This window comes from Phoxinus phoxinus (assembly GCF_949152265.1).
Source record: "Phoxinus phoxinus genome assembly, chromosome: 15".
NCBI lineage: Eukaryota > Metazoa > Chordata > Actinopteri > Cypriniformes > Leuciscidae > Phoxinus > Phoxinus phoxinus.
The window spans coordinates 19072445-19091184 of NC_136890.1; the positions used below are offsets into that span (position 1 = coordinate 19072445).

The following is an 18740-nucleotide window of genomic DNA, read 5'->3' on the forward strand; positions in this document are numbered from 1 at the left end:
AAAATTGGGTCCAATTTAAATACAAGAAATATAACTACATTAAAATCATCATTAGTATTACAATTATTCTCATGAATGGGTATTCAGGGGGCTGCCAAAAGGCAGAAAGACATGACCGTGTGCGCTCGCGTGTCCTTGTGCAGCCTTGGGAGGAATGATTGCTAATTTTAGCCTGAAGACATCTTTTCCACAGACGGGCAGAGTAAAGTGAGCGAGCTGGGAATGATGTGATGAGAATGGACAGGGAACGTCCCCCAGTGAAGGTAGACTTCAGAGCGGCCAAGCTGTTCCCTCTGACAGCCTTCACTTTTGAGTTTCATTCTCACCTGCAAAGCTGTGATTGCTGGTGACTGGCTCTCATGAAGTACGTCATTAAATCTGAACTTGTGGCACACCGGCGAGGAACTTACTTGGAATGTCGAAGCCGTTCAGCCTTTAATAAGATTCAAATTAAAGTTGTCTACAACGCAACCTGCTATCTGAAAGGTAATTTGAGGTTTCTGATTGGACGAATCAAATTCTTGCCTGAAGCACAGTTGAACACTGTCAAACGATGTTTGTGCTGCTGTTAATAATGGGCTAAGAATGACGGCGAATAATGTAGGAGGCATCACGAGAGGGCATGTGAGGCCTTTATAGTGTGCTACCCAACTTTTAAGAGCACAAGGACATCACGCTTTTACAGACCAGAAAATACTGACACTGAGTGGCTTATTCTACCCCCGGATGACAAACGCAAAGGCCCTTGATGCTTAATTAGGAGCGCTAAATTAGAATGACACAAATATGAGCCTACAGGGTTATGGCCCAATTTTAGGGTTCAGGTTTTGGCAGCTGCTTGTTTTGTCCCCTATGAGTGCTGTCAAGTAAGGCCAACCGTGAGCAATGCATGTCCATACAGGGACATGTCAAGGTAACGTCATGTGCCTTTGTGTTTTATTTACGAGGACATAAAACTTTCCTCAAATGCTCTAAACTCTCCACCTGCCTAAACTGTCCTAGTAGTCTGACGGCTTTAAAAAAATATCCGAAAGGTTACTTTGAAAAGTCAGAAATTTTCTATCAAATTTATACAATCAGTTTATATGATCAGAAGAAACTGACTTACAATTCTTTGAGCAGCTGAACGATAATTTGATCTTGTACTTATCTTACTAAAGGGTTAGTTTACTCAAAAACGCCCTCCTACAGTATAGGTGTATGTGACTTTCTTCTTTCAGCCAATCAGAGATATATGAAAAAAATCCTGTCTCTTTAAAGCTTTATAATGGGAGTGAATAGAGCCTATTCACTGGCTTCTGGTAACGGCCGTATGTGAGTCTAGTTCCAGCCGAAGAGTGACCTTTGACCTGACACGTGATGTATTAACGAGCGCGGAAGCACAGAGGATAGAGCAAAACAGAACACTGGTCAGAAACGTTCACAATTTAATATTTCATGGCAATCTCTCTGTCTCTTGGAATTAAATAAATCTTTTTTCCCTTTTTTTGTTTGTTTGAGACTCAAGTAGCAACTATCAATGCCCTGTTTGCATGTGAAATGAGACGGAGTTCTGCTGCATGGACTGTCAGGTCCAATATAATTGGCAATGCTCCATCCCGAAAGAGCTGCTATGCATTGAGGACCTTAAAAATATTTTTTACACACATCTAGGAACAGCATATGTTTGGTGGACCTTCCCTTATTTTACACTTAGTTAGTTCTTCTGGTCTCAGCAGAATCAATAAATAAAAATACCACCACATTACTGGTTAAGCCTAGTTTCTAAACATAGAGTCTAGCCGGCTTCAAACTGTTGTAATTCAGAACAAGGTGTTTTTGGCCTGGGGAGTGAATTTGTTACAGTACAGTTTCATAGTGCACTGAAGTCCATTATTTAAAAATACCAATAAAACTGATTTGTATGGCCTTTTTAAATAAAACCAGAGAGATTAATAGAGGTTACCATAGAGATTGACTTTTAAGTTATTGAAATAGCTATAATTCAGACAGATGGGTTCAAGGTCTATATCTTCATTGTCTTCTCCTTGTCGCAGGATCATTTTGGAAAAATGCTTTATTCGTTAAGGAAAGCGCTGAATTATTTTGGAGCGCTACTAGCTTCTTGCCAAATCTAATTTAAATCATTGTGCTGTAATTTGTCCTTATCTGGCCACCTTCTTCAGGCTCTGAATGAGCCATTGTCCGCCTCTCACTTAGACAAATCGGTATGTAAAGATGCAAATATATTCAAATGTGCTTACAAGAAGAATAAACTGGATTTCTCACAAAATTGTTAGAAGAAACCCACCTCATTTATGATGATCCAGTGACAGTCAAATGCCACGAGATTGGTTTCCACCACCTAGAGAAAAAGAAAGAAACATTTAGCCATTTAGAAACCAAATTATTTGGAAGGGAGTGAACTGTCTCCTCCAATCATGTGTTTCATTTCTTATAAAAGCATTGACAGCTACAGGGTTTCCGTTGAACTTTTAATGATTTCTCTTCAAAGGTTTAATAGTGGATAAGGCAAAGGTTTTTGAAATTAATAAACAGAAAAAATTGGCATCCATAACAGAGGCATAGTATTACGGTCTGTAATAATATCCGTTTTATATTCTCTGTTTGTCCCCATATGTATCTACACACTGTTTTTCCCATTGTGTCTCATCTTTGCTTCTCTCTCTCCACACCAACATGACACAAGAATGAAGTACCCTTCACCAATGTTTCTCCTGCCCACCGAACCAGCACCACATTTCATTAACCATAATCGTTTAGGTGACTAAATGTGGATGTCATAAAACATTTTGGTCATAAACAAAAGGAACAGCAGGATAATCTGACGGCTGGAACAGCGCTAATAGTGTTTTAATCTTCCACAAACACCTAATAAACTTTATAATTACTAAAGAGACGAGGAATAAACAATGTTCATCAATTGGTACAAGAAGGCTGGGGGTCTTCATCATTGATCGTTAGACTGGGGAGTGTTGTAACACATCTGGGTTTTAACTTGAAGGGTTTTTAACCATGTGACTCAAACTGATATAAAATTCCCATATTTATCTGCAACAAATTAATTCAGAATTAAACTGCTTATCACTAAACCATGTTAATGAGTGCAATAAAGGTGGGTGGTAACACTAATAAAAAAATCATGCCATTCCTCGCCACCACACTTCACCCTACTTAACTTCATTAAGATTTTAATTTAATATATATATATATATATATATATATATATATATATATTATACACATTTTAATTCAAAACCACATATTAAACAGGAAAAATGTATTTGTTTTATGCAATAAGACTTTTTTAATGCTTCAGGAAAAAAAGCACATTTCTAAACTGAAAGTATTTAAACACCCCCAGTCTTATCTATTCTAAGTGTAAACATTAGCTTAGTAACTGATGTTTAAATGACCTATGCAACTCTTTAGATCAGCCTAATATGTTAACAAGAAGCCTTCATCGAGAAAAAAAGTGTCACCACCTCTTGACACTCACAGTAGACATAAAGTGTCCGCTGCTAGTATTAATGACATGGCCAATCATGTTGATGTCTGAGGCTTTATGAGGTCATTATAGTAACTCACAAAAAGTGTATGTGACTGTATATACAGTCAAAGGTTTGACTCCGAGGCAGATGGTTCAGCCTAATTAAAGCATTTGGCATAACTTCTACTAGACTAAGATGCACCTCTAAGGCTTGTCCTAATGCCAAGAAAAAGTTCAAGGTTGTTGCAGAGTGTGCTTGACCCGATCAAATATCCCTCTATATTAGACGGTAAAATGCTAAATATTTGCATCCATCCAGGCTGCATCCATGCTGATTTTTTTCTTTGTCGAATATGCAATTAAAGTTGATGGTGAGAGCGTTGATGTGCCGTCCATTGCCAAGGAGGAAGGTATTGATTCTGGCAGCGAGCTGGAAGTTTGCACAGACGAGATTGAGATGCTCACACTGAAATCTAGGAAAATCCTTAAGCAAAAGATCTGTCCAAGTTAAACAGAGTCATCTCCTGGGCAAAATCAGGCTCAGGGAATTAGCAAATAGACCTACATCTCTGATGTTCCTTAAAGGGATAGTTCACCATTTTCACCACATTTTTTTCTTCCATCAAACACTTTTTTTTTTTTTAAAGAATGTAATGTGAATGGGAAATGGGGTTAAAAAAAAGATTGATTCGTGGTTTTTAAGATATCCAATCGACCACATTTTTAAAAACGATTAAATTTCCAAATTTCCAAATTTCCAAATTCCCAGCCCTAATTGATATACATTGATACACTTTTGACAAGAGATAATGGACCTTAATTCGTATGGCTTCAGAAGACTTGGAATGCAGCACTTCTATGACACTTTTTTCCCCTTTTTCTTTAAAGTTTGACAGAAACTTTCACAGAAACCCCATTCACTTTTATCATAATTATAAAATAAGGACAAAACATTCCTTTTTGAGTAAACTATCCATTTAACAACCACAGAGGAGAATAATCAGTCATTGTGTTTCAAAGATCAAAACTTGGAACTTGCTGTTCTGAATATGAATATCTGGGAATCTGGTCTGACTTGCTGTGGAGTTGCAACGGCACCCCTGAATGACAGTAGGTACAAGTAAAGTCTTACGTCTGCGAGATCAAATCCCGCGATCACTCGGTGACTCCCACTCTTTGGCAGTTCCGTCACCTGTAATTTAAGGGGAGGCCATATGAAATCACATCCATATTGTTGTCCCAGAGTTCCCCATTCAGTGAGCTGTCACCTCAGAACTAGAGGTCTTCGCCTGCACTAATGTGAAAACCCACTGAAGAATAAGCAGCTACTGTTGTTAACCACCATCACACATCTCTTTAATTTCCTTCGTATTATTCCTTTTCCTTGCTTTCTAATGAGCCCGAGTGGTTGCGGCCTGCCTTTAACAATTCACACATTAGAAAAAAAAACAAGAAAAAAAACAACATGTCTTCAAGGAGAAACATTCAAGCTCTATCCACTTTTAAATACAATCAGTTGTTTAAATTATACGGTGAAAGCAATGTCCTTCAACCAGGTGCTTTCACAGAATGAAGATTATTGTTATTATCTCATATTTTCCACCTGCCTGAGCCCTGGAAGTGGAAGGTGAGATGGTGCATATTCATTAAAGAAAGGAAGAGAGAGAGAGAGATGACCAGAATTAGACATGAACTTTGACATCTACAAACTGCACAGAGATGCCTCCACACCACCTTTTTTGAACTCATAAGTGACCCAGCTGATCCAAATTTTAACTTAACTTGAAGTTAAGCCAAGAAGAGTTGAAGCCAAGAAGTTTTAGTTTCTATGCTGAAACATATGTTTCATATTTCAAATTTCATCTTGTGAATGTGTTTGCAGGTGAAATGGATCAAGTGAACAGACAGATTTGTTCAAAATGTAAACGTTAGGATAAAAATAACTTCTAATATACTGCTAGATGAAATCTAGATAAAAAAAAATATAATTTGGGTATTGGACAAATTATGTTTAAAACAGTTTACAGTTTGCCAATGTCTTTAGATTTAAAAAAAAATTATTTCAAGGTTACACTTCATCTTTACCATCACTGGAATAAATTACATTTTAAAACATTATAATAGAAAACAGTTATTTTAAATTATAATAATATTTCACAATATTATTACTGTTTTAGTGTATTTTTGCAACGCTGTATAGGAAACTTCTCTAAAAAACATTACAAAATCTTACCAACCTTAAGGCTTTTGAAGGGTAGTTTATACAGTATTTTCTGAGGCTGCAAGTTGTACTATCCTCCAGAATTTTGCTTCTCAAACTAATTGAAGTTGTTTTAAGAATATTTCATTGGTTTTTGTTTTGTTTTTACTAAGCAACAAGACAAATACAATTTTATTTTTTTTACATTCAAGTGACCCTTTTAAACTTTAGAATATATTTTAAAAAGTTATTCCTAGTGACCTTATAACTTCTAAACAAAACTTTCCTTCCTGTGCAATTATTATTTATCACATTTCTATTGATTATGAGATTACTATGCACAGTAAAGAAGAAGAAGAAAAAGAAAAAGAAGAAGAAGAAGAAGAAGAAGAAGAAGAAGAAGAAGAAGAAGAAGAAGAAGAAGAAGAAGAAGAAAAAGAAAAAGAACAGCCATTTTTTGCTCTTGGCAAAGTTGACAACACAAGATCTCATAGAAAAACAGCCAGTGCCGCTAACCAAAAATGCCATATGTGACAGAAAAAAAAGGGGGAAAAAAGCTCTGGTAGTTTACTGATTAATTCCTCAACATGGCACATTATTCTTCAGAGTGAATTCCAGCATGTTATGTACTTAGCTCACACTTGCTCGAGCATGAGCGCTTTAAATACATCAAAACTGTTATGTGTCACAATTGCCATTTTGCTTTAATGTCAGCCAGCCTCGCTGTGAGCCGCGGCTTTAGTCATGTATAATTCATCCACTGTGTGGAGCCTGTCAGGAGGGTGGCCCATCTCACATCTGTAGTGTGACTTTCCACAGCACACAAAACACTTATCATGCCATCATCTCTGAGGGTGCAGCACAGTGTCTCCTGTAACGGAGGTTTGGATGATGAATGCACACAGCAACACACAAGGCACATACAGAAACACTCCAACTTGTACGCGCTTCATAATTATGTCACTTGTGTCTCTGATAACAAATGGCCAGTCTAAATTGGATGTGGGTATGCTGTGAAATCATAATTACATAATCATGGGAACATTTTGAACCAATAAAAAACAAAAATACAAAACAAGCCAAGCTTTTGACGGCTAGTCATGACAAAAGGTTTCAAAACTCACTCTGTGGAATCTCATTGGACATCATCAGGATCACATTAAAGTGCTTTCCTATTATAGTCAACACAAAATCAAAATGGACCCTATTTACTTAATTCACAATAATGTCTTAAATGGATACTTCGCCTCTGGAAAGATGAATGTGTATTTAAAATGGGCCATTTATGTACTGTAGTAGAAATATGAAATTATTTTTTTATTTGGAACCTTCTAGACTGAGAAAAGCCAGAAAATTTATTTTTGGCTCATGTGGATGAAAGACAACAACTCCCAGTGCAGTTGCTTCGCTGCCCTAGGAGGCCACTCCCAAGCCATGCCTACCAGTAAGAGCGCAGTTAAGCAACTAGGCTAGGTTACTAGTTGACTCGAAACTTAATAGACAGCGTTTTATCATGAGTCTCCGTGACAAGTCTGCCCGGGATTGTCCAAAATTGGACCAAAATGTCCAGGATTCGGCTTTTGTGTTCTACAGTCGCCATTCATTATGTTTACTGTGGCGAGCAGGACAAGGTTGAGGGCCGGGGGGAGAACGACGCGAGGGCTGTGGCGTGATTACTGAACCGATCACTTGTTTAGCGTTCATGTAAACACTACATTCAGATTCAACAATCAGAATGAATTCAGTTAGATTGAAACAAAAGGTGTGCATGTAAACAATGAATGGCAACTGTAGAAAGCAAAAGCCGAATCCCGGACAATTTGGACGATCTCGACGGCCGGACATGTCCGGGAAAAAGACTGTATGGTAACCCCTACTACTTAGCTTTATCCACAGAACAAGAGCCTGTTAGCTTAGCTTCCAAAAAAAGATTGGCTGATACTATTTGTACATTATGTGAGTGAGCTCGCACCCTCTATGGGCGGGTTGAAAACATGCGGAACTAGCTACTACTACTGGCTGTAGTCACATATATACATAAATATATATAATAAATACATGTTTTTAGTTTGGTACTGCTTATGCAACATAATTTACACTGCACCTTTCATTGATATTTTCATATCAGGATATTATTTTCATATACTGTACATGGGGCAGAGCATGTTCCTATAAAGAAACAGGTCAGAAGCCTTCTGAGGACAATGGCTTTATCCTTCTCACATCCCCTTTAGCTTAATTACCCTGAACTGCTTGTATAATTTGGTCCTGATCTCACCATAAATATGCTGCTGATTTACTGTGGCTATAAACTGGTGCTCTGGCCTCAAGGGCGAGCTAGAGCAAACACGACAAGCTTCAGGGTGTCATGACAAAGAGCAACTATCAGAGCTATTGATCACCTGTGTTTTAATAGATTATACTGTATAATCAAGCGTCTGCACTCTTGACAGATCAGCTGAAACAGCAAGCCTGTCTTTGCGGAGTCTTGCTTAGTTGCAGTGACAGGATTTCCCATGTTTCTTTGCACAACCAGTCATCTTTGCAGCTCCTAACATAAAATAATTATAATGTAGTCAAATAATTGCCTCGCAGGCTCATGTGTTGACAGCACAGGCAAGAAGCTGTAGCGGGCAACATGGAAGTAATTTCTCTCCATTACCATGTTTGATCCACACTGAGCAAAGTGTGGAACAAGTGCAAAGGCAGAAGATAAATGAGATTTTTTTCATTTTATTTTTACTCAGCACACCCACATGAAATTTATTTAAAGGTCAGAGCAGGTTTCTTTTTTTATTACTTTATTTTTTAAATCTGGGTATCTCCTCAAATTCTTAGCTTTTTAGTGTCATGTCATAATTAATATATATATATATCTATATATATCACACACACGTAAAAAGTAAAATGTATAAAAACATAATATATAAAAGAAATCTACAAATGGGAAAGTCTTGTAAAATGTTTTTAATGTGAAGCGATTTAGAATAATAATGTCCCATATTATGTTACTTTACTTGCAACTTTATACATATAATATGGCTCATTATGATTATTCTCATAACTTTGGCTTTATTCTCAAAATATTACAACTTTAACGTTACGACTTTATTCTTGAAACTTTATGACTTATTCTCATTATGACTTTCATTAAACATGTATACGTTTATTTTAACTTGTACACATTTTTTATTTTAGCATGACACTAAGATGCTATCACAATCAAACATGTTGATGACAAGTAACCTTTTCTGTTCCTCTACACAAGATCTGTGCAGCAGGACCCTAATAGAGATGCTAAGGTTGTAATTTCACTCTTGGCGGGAAGAGAACACACAGGGGAAAGTTTAGTGAAATATCTAAACATTGTCTCAACTCCCCTCTATCAGCATCCTTGTCAGTATTGTGCAAATAATACAGTACTTCATGTTTTATGAGCCTGAATGTCGGATGTTAGTTCTCAAAGAATGGGCATTTATGAAGAAAAAAAACAACAATCTGCAACTCTGCGATGTGTGGAAATGTTCATAACCCCATCCACTCAAGGCTCAGTTTCTCATTAGAGGCTCAAAAGTGGTTGACTCTCAGCTATCCCACATCCCAAGATGCCAACACATGTTCAACTCCATAAAATCCTCAGATGCTGGTTCTGTTTCATTATTCCCTGTGTAACATCCAAGCACACTTGCACCACTCAAAAAACAACACTTTGAATAATCAAGAGCTTGCTTTATAAGTGCAATAGTTCAGTTCGGTCCCCACAGGCTCACACCAAAGAACTTGATGCCAGTGTGTCGTCTCTCTCCTCCCGGCAAAACCACATCAATCTAACATCCAGCAATCTGCCACAAGATGGAGGTCCCCAGATATCATCTAACACTCCAACAAAGTGCTGTTTGCACCTGACCGATGGTGGCAGAAGCAAAGTATGATGGGTGGTGACAATGCAATCGTGACCTGGTGTGTGACCCCTGCTCGAGTCTTTGTGCAGTGGGTAATGGGACCACGAGCTGGAAGAGGATTATGGGAGTAATCCAGCCACTGTAAGCTTATCAGCACATGCCATGTTTGTGTCACTATTCATCAAATTCCTCTTTGGGAGACTTGCAGCATTAATAGCAAAGAAATAAATGAAAATACATGGCATTGAAATAAGATGGTCCCAAGGCAACAGGCACAAAACTACAAGTAAATCCAAATGCAAATTTCAAACGAGGCAGGACATTTTTCGGTTTGAAGGAGTGCAAGCCTTCAGTCTGTGAACTGAAAAGTTGCTGATGGCGGTAATAATCATTACAATTCCATTAATCCATAACATCCTTGTGAACCAATAGCAATCAATGACATTCTGGATGCTGTTGCCCATGCGAAAATAAATATGTACGCAAATAAAAGTAAATACATCTTCCGTCATTCTGTCGAAAAAAGGTCTGCAGTGGTTCCATCTAAGTCAAAGGAAAATTTATGAATTTACAATGCACTTCTCCTCTCGCCACCGCAGACGTCTTAGTAGCGAGCTTCCCATTTAAGTAAAGTGCATGAATTAAAGAGAAATACTAGCGCGAGTAATTTCATTCTTCATCCTTCATTCCACTTTAATCGAAAAAGCCAGCACTAGCTGTGTTATCTATTTTCCAAAGACTGCTTTATGGCAGCCTGTTTGCCCATTCAACAAGACTCCCAGGGTGATATATTGTTTCTACAGACCCATGTAAAAACGGCTGAGGTCTTTGCGACTGAAATTAAACACAATGTAGAGATAATTTGATTGAGATGAGAAAATGGCCAGTGTGGAGTAATTGGCCATGTAATGTTCGGGAGCAGCTCGGAGGATGTGGCGAGTGACAGCAGCGCAAGAGCTGTAAATAATCCATCATAGGGGCTGAAATGCTCGCCAGCTGACAGCCGTGGCCATCCACCCCAGTAAAAAAGCTGACACGTCAATCAGAGCCTCCACCCCGTCTCCAAGAATCATCTCCGCTTGTAACGTCCCGATCAGCCACCGCCGTGGCCCGGTGATCACGCGAAGATGAGGGCGCTGGCCCTTGCGCTATAAATACAAGCCTTTGATCACACAGCACTGGGTGGTTTGCTGATGTTTCAGTTTTGTGCAAAGGGAGTAATTTTTCTGCAACAACAACAAAGTATTGAGTTAAGTAAACATGGACTATGATAGACATTTATCTCATGATGATGATGATGAAAATGTTAGTTTTCGTTGATTGCTCTTTCAAGGCTTTTAGTTTAGGAGATTTAGTGGATTTCTAAATTATGTTTCAATTAGGCTAAAGTGTGTCATCTTCCTCCTCTCTTAGCGTAGCAAGAAGATACTACTGTTTGTGGGGAAATTGTAGGGCCGCGATGTGTGAACAATATACAACCAAACATTGCTCTTTTTGAGTATCTAGACAATAAAATCAACTTTGTTTTGGATGTTTTTCCTACAGTTCCATAGGAAATACAAAACAGAAACAAGCCAATTGTTGATATACGATTATAAAGCCTTAAAATGAGAGAAGAAAAGTTAATATTAAAATTTAATGAAGAAGTTGGAATTTGAATAGCAAATGACAAGAAGAGGAATTTATATTGCAATAGAGTGCTGTAGGAATAAGTCCTAAAACCAAGAAATGAGTTAGCATTGTTGCACTTCCGGTTTCATCTGAAGTCAGTGTGTTTTTTAATGGGATTCTGGTGAAATTACTGAAATTTAGGTCTGGTTAACACAAGCTCAAAATATTTTCACGTTTTATTCAACAATATAAAATACATCAGTAAAACCCAACATGTGTGTGTGCGTGTGTGTGTGTGTTTTAAACGTAAATAATTTAAAAAAAAGTGATTCCTAACAAGTGGCTAAATGGTACTAAAGAGGTTGTCATGGACATTTAAATGGAAAAATCCTATTGGATTTTCGTTGAGGGAACCAGGGTGGCCAACTAAAATTATTCCTTAAGCACTCTATTTAAAAAAATCAACACAAGTAAAGCATTTTGGGAAATTAATACATTTTATCCTGATCAACTAAAGTTAATTTATTAAATATGATTTATATGATGAATAGTCCAACGTGATTACATAATACGTGGCGTGTCGCAGACCAGTACAAGACGAACAATTGTGGTTCAAAAGTATATATATTTATTGTTTTTTTTAGAAAATGACCGATCGTTTCGCTAGATAAGACCCTTATTTCTCGACTGGGATTGTGTAGAGACTTTGAAGCTGCATTGAGACGGATATTTGAACCTTATTTTGAACATTGGAATAGATGGTTGCCATTGAAGTCTATTCTGTGTAGAAAAATCCTGGAATGTTTTCCCTCAAAAACCGAAATTTCTTTTCGACTGAAGAAAGAAAGACATGGACATCTTGGATGATATCGGGGGGAGTAAATTATCAGCCTTTTTTTTTTTAAGTGAACTAATCCTTTAAGAGGCGTCTACCGCTTCTTATTAAACCTCTGTTTAAAATGTGCAATACTTGCATCTTCCTTGCAGTAGAAGCAGTGTGTGACGTCTTTGAAGATGATCTCATTGGTTCCGTGAGTCGATGGCTTTATGCGTAGGACAGCAACTCGAAGATATCGAGAAGGCCAAGAGTTGATGATTGCCCATTCAGTGATGGTAAAGTCGAATGAAGAAATTACAGTCTGACTCTGTTGGGAGAGTGAAGACATAGCAGGGTGTGGTCAAGGCCCGTCAGCGCCCATGGGCCCCGGTAGGGGTCCCCCACGCACATAAACCCGAAGAAGCAGCAGTAGAAGCAAGAAGAAGAAGAGAGGGAGGTCACTGTGAATTTGGCTCTATAAAGCCTGAGAAAAGTCACAGCTCTATGGATTGGGCTTGACCAATGAGAAATGTGTCATTTCTAAGCAGGAAAATTCCTGTTGGAGATTTTATGGCTCTGTTACAAGCGTGCTCATTTGCATGTGCAGCTGGATTGGTTGTTGATGAATAAACTATTAAGATTCTTGTAATACTAATATGTTGCGCAGCTATCGACATCATATACACGGTCATTTGATCTTCAAAGTACAAATTTATAGAGACCAAATATGATATAGGTGAGGTTACATTGACCATTGGCTCTATCATACAATACATAGTATCAAAAAAAGAATCGTATCAAAATACGTTACACAAGACCGTAATAATCATTCACACAATGTCCTGGGGTGCATTTTATTTATAGATCAGTTTGTCTATAAATTAATGCAGGAAAGTCTGTTTTAAGGGCTGTGGGTCTTTCCTATGGCCTCTGTTTTTCCATGTGACCACATTTTTTTAGAGCAATAAACTGTCTTATCAGTTGGTAGTCATGGTAACTGAGGCACTTCTTGCCCTAGTTGGTCTTTTGGCAAATGGATCCATAGACCCCAGAGTGAGTTTTAAAGATTCTTTTTTAAATATAACAAATAATTATGTTTGATTTGTCTCAGTCGTTACACCATGAATGGGTTGAACAATTTTGAGACTGCAGAAGTCATTAAATGTTGCATTTTCAGTTGAATTTGGAGAAACCACTTGAAACATGTGTTGTGTTGAGCCATTTCAATTACCGGTACTTTTGTTTGATTTGTTCATTGCAAACAGCTGCAATTTTGCCAATAAACCTGATTTGTAATGCGGGTTGAATAATTTCCATTACAACTTTATATTGTCACATATGAATTTATGGATTTAGAAAACCATGCGGTCTCACACATTAAATCTTTGTTAATTTCTATGGCAAAAGGGCAGCGCTGCTCATTACATTTCATCACAAAGGCTCTTTGTACCTGCAAGACTCCCCTTGTCTGTCACCACGGCACAGGCACCAATGATGTCAGGTCGGCTATAAAACATACAATGAATCTGAGCAGTCATCATCTCCTGTACTCCATTTTAAATAATGTATTTGAAAAAGCCTCTCCGTTTCCTGCTGCTGTGGAAAGGATTTGTCTGAGCAGCACAAAAGTTTCTCAAACGTCAATCAGCATAAGAGCTCAGCGGAGTGTCTCCATCCAAATTGTCACCTTGAATGAACATCTCAAATATAAACTCATGTAAATGAAAAAAGAAGCTTGGCGACTCTATCAGGAGGCATTTTAATGACATAACTTTATCATAAGCGACTCTGTTGAAGAGGAAGCAATCACTGCCTCTTGTCTGTTTAACCTTCAAAGATATTGAAGGTTAAACAGGGTCTCGAATCTGCGCATGCGTCGCGAGTGAGCGCTGTGTTTGTGTTTGAAGCTCCGTCGACTTGATTCATAAATCGTTGATTTTGTTCTTTACACTAATTTAGAAACGAGCATTTTCTATTTTTCCAGCGTGTGAACATATCTCCGATACTACTCTCTATAAAAAACAATCGGATTGCTTTGATATCGCTAGTTATATCCAACTTTCCGAACTTCCGTTACTATCTCTAACGATAGCCCGCTAGCATTGCTCGCGTGGCCTCGCCTATCGACCGTCTTATTTACACTCGAATCACTGAAATCGCTCTGTTTGTGTTGGAGTTTGTGTTTGTGCTTCTAATCGCTTGTTGTGTTTGAAGTTTGTGTTTGTGCTTCTGCTTCTAATCGCTTGTTGTGTTTGAAGTTTGTGTTTGTGCTTGTGCTTCGAATCGCTTGTTGTGTTTGAAGTTTGTGTCTGTGGTCGAACCGCTTTGGTTGTGTTTGGAGTTTGTGTTCGAATCGCTTAACTGTTAACGTTAGTTTGTGAGCGTGTGAACATATCTCCGATACTACTCTCTATAAAAAACAATCGGATTGCTTTGATATCGCTAGTTATATCCAACTTTCCGAATTTCCGTTACTATCTCTAACGATAGCCCGCTAGCATTGCACGCGTGGCCTCGCCTATCGACCGTATTATTTACACTCGAATCACTGAAATCGCTCTGTTTGTGTTTGAAGTTTGTGCTTGTGCTTCGAATCACTTGTTTGTTTTTGAAGTTTGTGTCTGTGTTCGAACCGCTTTGGTTGTGTTTGGAGTTTGTGTTTCGAATTGCTTAACTGTTAGTTTGTGAGCATGTGAACATATCTCCGATACTAACGTTACTCTCTATAAAAAACAATCGGATTGCTTTGATATCGCTGGTTATATCCAATATTCCGAACTTCCGTTACTATCTCTAACGTTAAGTTAGCCCGCTAGCATTTGCACGCGTGGTCTCGCCTATCAACCGTCTTATTTACACTCGAATCACTGGAAGGATACGGGTTCTATCCATGATTTCAGTCCTAAATTAGTAGTGATATTGGTAGCATCACTGCTAATTTATTGTTCATCTGTCATAATGGCGAATATATCGGATGTGTGTCTACCTCTGAGTGCAGGTGAGGACACGTTTGAGCTGCATTCGGTGCGGTTGGAGCTGGAGTCCGTGGAGAAGCAGATCCGCGATCTGCTGGGGAGGCAGGCCGAGCTGCGAGACCGACGATCAGCGCTTGAAGCATCACGCGCCGATGCTCACAAGTCAGTGGTTAGTAACTTTTCGACTCCGGCCTCCTCTACTCCGTGTATTTCTCTGCACAGGACCCGAGCACCCCTGGTTTCGTTTACCCCGACACCGACACAGCACCATGGACCCTGGATGATGCCACAGCGGAAGACACGAGCCAGGACCAGAGCAAGGACCTCTCCGCCCCTCCCGGTCTTCGAGATCTCCACCCGGAACCGCTTCTCCCCTCTTCGCGAGACGGAACGCGACGACGCTGTGATCATCGGCAGTTCCATGGTCCGGCATGTCCGCGCTACCTCAGGTAAAGGTATGGTGCGCACTCACTGCTTTCCTGGTGCTCGTGTTCTCGATGTCGCTGCGCAGGTCCCCGAGATCCTGAACGGTGACGAGCGCGTCGGAGCTGTCGTGCTGCACGCGGGGGTGAACGACATCAGGCTGCGGCAGACGGAGGTTCTGAAGAGGGACTACAGGAGCCTGATCGAGACGGTACGCAGAACATCGCCTGAAGCAAAGATCGTCGTGTCTGGACCGCTTCCCACGTACCGACAAGGACAAGAAAGGTTCAGTAGATTGTTTGCACTAAATGAATGGTTGATGTCATGGTGTAATGAACAGAGACTGCTCTTTGTAAATAATTGGAATCTGTTTTGGGAGCGACCTAGGCTCTACCGTGCTGATGGCCTGCACCCCAGCAGAATCGGAGCGGCTGTTCTGTCGGACAACATCTCCAAGACGTTACACACCATATGACTAGTAAGTCAAAGTCCAAATCACATTCTTTGCTGTCCCAAATTAATTGATATAAGTACCAGTGTAGAACACTATATAGAAACTGTGTCTATTCCTCGTTTAGTGAGGCCAAACAATAAATCTACTGCAGGATCTAAGAAAAATCTAATTGTGATTAAACCAGAAAATCTCAATATTAGTGAACAAAAACAATTTCTAAAGCTAGGTCTTCTAAACATTAGATCGCTTACACCTAAGGCGGTTATTGTAAATGAAATGGTCACTGATAATAGCTTTGATGTACTCTGCCTTACTGAAACCTGGCTTAAACCAAATGATTATTTCGGTCTTAATGAGTCCACTCCACCAGGATACTGTTATAAGCATGAGCCCCGTCTGATTGGTCGTGGCGGCGGTGTTGCAACAATCTATAGAGATATTCTTAATGTTACTCAGAAAACAGGCCACAGGTTTAATTCGTTTGAAGTACTTGTTCTAAATGTTACGCTCCTAGATGTAAGAAAGAAATCCCTATTATCTCTAGCCTTGGCTACCGTATATAGACCGCCAGGGCCTTACGCTGATTTCCTAAAAGAGTTTGCAGATTTTCTCTCAGATCTATTGGTCAATGCCGATAAGGCAATAATTGTTGGAGATTTCAACATACACGTTGATAACACAAATGATGCGTTAGGAGCTGCGTTTACAGATTTATTAAACTCCTTTGGGGTCAAGCAAAACGTTAGTGGTCCCACTCATCGTCTTAATCATACTCTAGATTTAATTATATCATATGGAACCGATCCAACCGATATAGATATTATACCGCAAAGTGATGATATCACTGATCATTACATGGTAACTTGCATACTACGTACGGCTGAAATGTGCCATGTTGCTCCACGTTATCGACCAGGCAGAACAATCCTTCCAACTACTATAGATAGATTCTTGAATAGCTTACCTGATCTATCTCCGCTCCTCAGTGAACCCAAACAAACAGAGGAACTAGAGGAAATGACTAGCAGTATGAGCACCATTTTCTCTAGTACATTAGAAACTGTTGCACCAATTAGATTAAAAAAGGTTAGAGAGAAAACTAAAGCACCATGGTACAACAGTGCTACGCATGTTATCAAGAGAGAAACTCGTAACTTAGAGCGCAAATGGAAACAAACTAATTTAGAGGTCTTTAGAATCGCGTGGAAAGACAGTATGTCACGTTATAAAAAGGCTCTAAAAGCAGCCAGGTCTGAGCATCTACGCAAACTAATAGAAAATAACCAAAACAATCCAAGGTTTTTATTTAACACCGTGGCTAGATTAACAAATAAACAGACATCACCTGAACAAAATATTCCGTTACATTTTAATAGTAATGATTTCATGAATTTCTTCACTGAGAAAATAGAAAGCATCAGAAACACAATTGTAAATGTACAATCTTTGACAGCGTCTTATGATTCAGCCTCAATTATCGCCCCTCAAGAACAACTACAGCGCTTTACAACTATAGGACAGGAAGAGCTAAATAAACTTATAACTGCATCTAAACCAACAACATGTTTATTAGATCCAATACCCACTAAACTACTGAAAGAAGTGTTACCTGTAGTGGAAGAGCCTCTTCTCAATATTATTAACTCGTCTCTATCTTTAGGACATGTTCCAAAAACATTCAAGCTGGCAGTTATAAAACCTCTTATTAAGAAACCACAATTAGATCCAAATAACCTAGCAAATTACAGACCCATTTCAAATCTTCCATTTATGTCTAAAATACTAGAAAAAGTTGTGTCCGCTCAATTGTGCTCTTTCTTGCAAGAAAACGATATCTATGAAAAGTTTCAGTCAGGATTCAGGCCACATCATAGCACAGAAACTGCGCTGGTTAAAATTACAAATGATTTACTTTTAGCTTCTGACCAAGGCTGTATCTCAATACTAGTTTTACTCGATCTTAGTGCTGCGTTTGACACTATAGATCATAAAATACTCTTAGATCGACTTCAAAATTACACTGGTGTTCAGGGACAGGCATTAAGCTGGTTTAGATCGTACCTATCAGACCGTTACCAATTTGTCCATTTAAATGGGGAAAAATCAAAGATAACATCAGTAAATTATGGAGTGCCACAGGGATCTGTATTAGGCCCCCTGCTATTCTCAATTTATATGCTGCCACTTGGTAATATTATAAGAAAACATGGAATAAGTTTCCACTGTTATGCTGATGACACTCAATTATATATTTCATCTAGACCAGATGATAACACTAAATTATCTAAAATGACAGAGTGTGTTAAAGATATAAAATATTGGATGACGTGTAATTTTCTTCTATTAAATTCAGATAAAACGGAGGTATTACTGATTGGTCCAAAAAACTGCCCACAAAACCTCTTACAATACAACCTTAATCTAGATGGACGTCCTGTTACTTTATCCTCTACAGTAAAAGACCTGGGTGTTATACTAGACCGCAACTTGTCTTTTGAAAATCATATTTCAAATGTCACAAGAACAGCCTTTTTCCACCTTAGAAACATTGCTAAGCTACGTAATATGCTATCAGTTTCTGATGCAGAAAAGTTAGTTCATGCATTCATGACCTCGAGACTAGATTACTGTAATGCTCTATTAGCTGGTTGTCCTGCATCCTCAGTAAACAAGCTACAGTTAGTCCAAAATGCAGCTGCTAGAGTTCTTACTAGGTCAAGAAAATATGATCATATAACACCAATTTTATCATCTCTACACTGGTTACCTATTAAGTTCCGTATCAATTACAAAGTATTGTTACTGACCTATAAAGCCCTAAATGGTTTAGCTCCTGTATATTTAAGAGATCTTCTATCGCCATATATT

At 38.7% G+C, this 18740-nt stretch overlaps 1 protein-coding gene across 5 annotated transcripts in view; it reads right to left on the reverse strand.

The window, feature by feature from the left end:
* The window catches only part of grid2 (glutamate receptor, ionotropic, delta 2), a 394784-nt gene that overhangs the window by 135261 nt on the left and 240783 nt on the right, over positions 1–18740 (reverse strand). For all 5 annotated transcript variants that reach the window (XM_079637090.1, XM_079637092.1, XM_079637091.1 and 2 more), the window contains exon 5: positions 2291–2344. In XM_079637090.1, coding sequence (XP_079493216.1) covers positions 2291–2344 — 54 coding nt within the window. The remainder of the gene's footprint in view (positions 1–2290; positions 2345–18740) is intronic.